Source organism: Nicotiana tomentosiformis, chromosome 4 (assembly GCF_000390325.3).
Source record: "Nicotiana tomentosiformis chromosome 4, ASM39032v3, whole genome shotgun sequence".
In the NCBI taxonomy this organism is placed as follows: domain Eukaryota; kingdom Viridiplantae; phylum Streptophyta; class Magnoliopsida; order Solanales; family Solanaceae; genus Nicotiana; species Nicotiana tomentosiformis.
In genome coordinates, this window is record NC_090815.1 from 52,021,425 (window position 1) to 52,025,296 (window position 3,872).

At 44.4% G+C, this 3,872-nt stretch overlaps 1 protein-coding gene across 1 annotated transcript; it reads left to right on the forward strand.

Annotated features, from left to right (window-relative positions):
* Positions 1-1,670: 1,670 nt before the first annotated feature.
* LOC138909667 (uncharacterized) lies at positions 1,671-3,132 on the forward strand. The gene is made up of 2 exons (XM_070200878.1): positions 1,671-1,728; positions 2,840-3,132. Exons 1-2 carry the CDS (start codon positions 1,671-1,673, stop codon positions 3,130-3,132), a joined length of 351 nt encoding a protein of 116 aa, XP_070056979.1.
* Positions 3,133-3,872: the final 740 nt, after the last annotated feature.

Here is a 3,872-nt window from a genome sequence, read left to right on the forward strand (position 1 = left end):
TGTTGTAGAACTGGGTTATAGGAAATTTGAGTTAAACCTACGTATTGGTGTTTGCATACAGAAATGACGGTGACTAGGAAGATTACGGCTAGTCAGAGGAGAGATACAGTAGCGGGTGAGGGAACCAATAGGGTACCCCTAGTAGATGGGGCCCAGTCTGAGGCCTAGGGCGAGACCCCTACTCGGCCATTAACGGCTCCTCCACCACCTGGGGAGATTCCTAGGGATATCGCACATACAATTCCCCTTCCACTTCCATCAGATCAGGACTTGAGTGTGGTGCATTTGTTGACACAGTTGGTAGCTACCCAACAACAGGCTGGAGCATCATCTAGTGCAGGATCTTCTGAGGGGTCAGGGAATTCAAGGGTCTGAGAGTTTTGTTTCCGTGAGTCCCCCAAAGTTCACAGGGACAGATCAAAGGGAGGACCCACAGGATTTCATAGATCACCTTAATAGGATCTTTCGGGTTATGCATGCCACAAAGAAAGAGGCAGTTGAGCTAGTAACTTTTTGACTCCGAGATATAGCCGTCCTTTGGTACGAGGGATGGGAGAAGTCCAGGGGACGTGATGCACCTCCAGCTATTTGGGGGAATTTTTCAGATGCATTCCTTGACCAATACTTACTGCGGGAGATTCGATAGGCTCGATTCGATCAGTTTCCTACCCTCAAGTAGGGCAATATGAGCATTCAAGAGTATAGTCTCCATTTTGACTCATTGGCCATATATGCTCCATCCATAGTTGCTACTATGCGGGACAGGATCCATAGGTTTATAGCAGGGTTGGCCCCAGAGTTGAATAAGGCATGTGCTACCGCTGTATTGTAGGATACTATGGATATCTCCCGGATCCAGGCTTTCGCACAGAATATAGAAAGTGGCAGGCGTCGGTAGCAGGGTACAGAGAGGAGTGACCAAGGGCAGCATAAGAGGATGAGATTTTCTAGGTCTAAGGAGCAGTCTCAGGGTAGTTATAGGCCCCAATACTTCGGACGGCCACCTAGGCCTCCACCGCCTCAATTACAGGGTTACAGGTTTGACTGATATGCTCAGTCAAGACCAGGTGAGAGCTCACGAGCGTCGGGTTTGCAGCGACAATGAGGTTCAGGGAAAACATGGTCATTTCCACCACGGTGTGACATCTGTGGTAGAGGACACTTGGGCCAATGCCAAGCAGGTTCTGACGCTTGTTATACATGTGGGCGTCCGGGAAATATGATGCGAGATTGCCAAAATAGAGATTCTGGGGGTATAGCAGAACCAACGGTTCAGCAGCAGGATCATCTATGTCCGTGCATCCTCCAGGGCACGAGTCTTAGTCTATGCTTTAGCAGGTCGACAGGACCAGGAGTCTACACCAGACGTTGTGACAGGTATATTGACCATTTTCTCTCACGATGCTTATGCCTTGATAGAACCAGGATCTAGTTTATTATATATTACCCCGTTTGTCACGGGGAAGTTTGGTATAGTGCCTGATATACTGACTGATCCTTTTAAGGTATCTACACCAGTTGGAGAACCAATTATTGCTAGACGGGTTTACCGAGGTTGTACGATTAAAGTTTGTAGTTGTCAGAGCTCAGCCGATCTATTTGAGCTAGAGATTGATTTTAGCATCGATTTGCTTCCGATAACTCAACCAATATCCATCCCTTCGTATAAAATGGCACCTGTCGAATTGAAGGAATTAAAGGAGCAGTTAAAAGATTTGCTGGAGAAAGGTTTCATTAGACCCAGTACCTCACCTTGGGGTGCACCAGTACTGTTTGTGCAGAAGAAAGACGGCTCGTTGAGGATGTGTATCGATTATAGGCAGTTGAACAAGGTAATTATTAAGAATAAGAATCCACTTCCAAGGATCGATGACTTATTTGATCAGTTGTAGGGGGCTAGATTCTTTTCAAAGATAGATTTGAGGTCGGGGTACTACCAGGCCAGAGTTCGGGAGAAAGATATTCCGAAGAAAGCCTTCAGGACCCGATATGGCCACTTCAAGTTCCTTGTCATGTCCTTCGAGTTGACAAATGCACCCGCCGTATTTATAGACTTGATGAATAGAGTATTCCATCCATTTTTAGATCTGTTCGTGATAGTATTTATTGATGATATTTTGGTTTATTCACGTTTAGAGGAGGAGCATGCAGACCACCTACGAGCGGTACTCCAAACCCTCTGTGATCGTAAGTTGTATGCTAAGTTTTCTAAATGTGAGTTTTGCTTGAAGTCTGTAGCATTCTTGGGGAACATTGTATCCCATGAAGGTATAAAGGTAGACACTCAAAAGATTGAGGCCGTGAAATCCTAGCCTAGACCTACCACTCTGACATAGGTTCGTAGCTTTCTACGCTTAGCATGCTACTACCGAAGGTTTGTAGAGCGTTTTTCTTCTCTTTCGGCACCATTGATGAAGCTGACTCAGAAAGCAGCTAAGTTTTAGTGGATAGAGGTGTGCGAACGGTGTTTCCAATAGCTTAATAACAAGTTGACCTTAGCGCCAGTTTTAACACTTCCAGAGGGTCCAGAGGGTTATGCTGTGTATTGTGATGCCTCAGGTGTCGTCTTAGGATGTGTCCTGATGCAACATGGAAAGTTAATTGCATACGGTTCAAGGCAGTTAAGGAAGCACGAGTGGAATTACCCACAACCTCGAGTTAGCTACGATTGTCCATGCACTTAAGATATTGCGGCATTATTTATATAGTGTTCATGTGGTTGTAGTTACATATCATAAAAGCTTGCAATATATCTTCAAGCAAAATGAGTTGAATTTGCGACAGAGGTGATGGCTAGAGTTAATGAAATATTACAACGTTAACATTCTCTACCATCCAGGGAAAGATAATATTGTAGTTGATGCCTTAAGTCGTCGATCTATGGGTTGCTTAGAACATGTAGAGACTGAGAAAAGAGAACTAGCTAGAGAGCTTCATCAATTGGGTTGTTTGGGGGTTCAGTTAGTAGATTCTAACGATGGTGGAGTTGTACTCCAAAACACTGCAAAATCATCTCTCATAGATGAAGTAAAGGAAAGGTCGTACGAGGACACAAAGTTAGTCGAGTTGAGAGAGCAAGTTCCGCAGCAGAAGAATTTGTTGTTAGAGATCAAGGAAGATGGGGTTCTCTGATACAGGGGTCGTCTGTGTGTTCCAGATGTAGCAGGGCTACGAGACAGGAATATGTCAGAGGCACATTATTCATGGTACTCCATTCATCCTGGGTCGACAAAGATGTATCATGACATTAAGGATGTGTAATGGTGGAATGATATGAAGAAGAACATAGCTGATTTTGTCGCCCAATGTCCTAGTTGCCAGTAGGTGAAGGTAGAGCACGAGAAGCCCGGATGGCTAATGCAGACTATAGAGATCCCGACGTGGAAATGGGAGGCGATAAACATGGACTTTGTCACAAGTTGCCTAGTTCTCATCGTAAGTTCGATTCTATATGGGTGATAGTCGATAGGCTCACGAAATCAGCCCATTTCCTACCAGTCAGATCTACATATACAGCCAAAGATTATGCGAAGTTATATATTAAGGAGGTAGTACGAGTACACGGAGTACCAGTATCTATTATATCTGACTGTGGGGCCTTGTTTACAGCGCATTTCTTTGGTCATTTCAGAGAGATCTAGGGACTCAGGAGAATCTCAGCACATCTTTTGATAAGTGGGGATTTTGACTACTTATTAGTGCTCTTTAGCTTTCGTTTTAGTGCAAAAGCGCTTAATTATGTTCCCAAAAACTGAGGAAATGTGATTAATTGCAGGAATATTGGAAGATGAGCTCCCAAGATGAAATCCAACTCAAGAAGGAGTAATCTGAACGCAAGGACAAAAACAGGCACAAAAGCTTAGAAGTGCGGA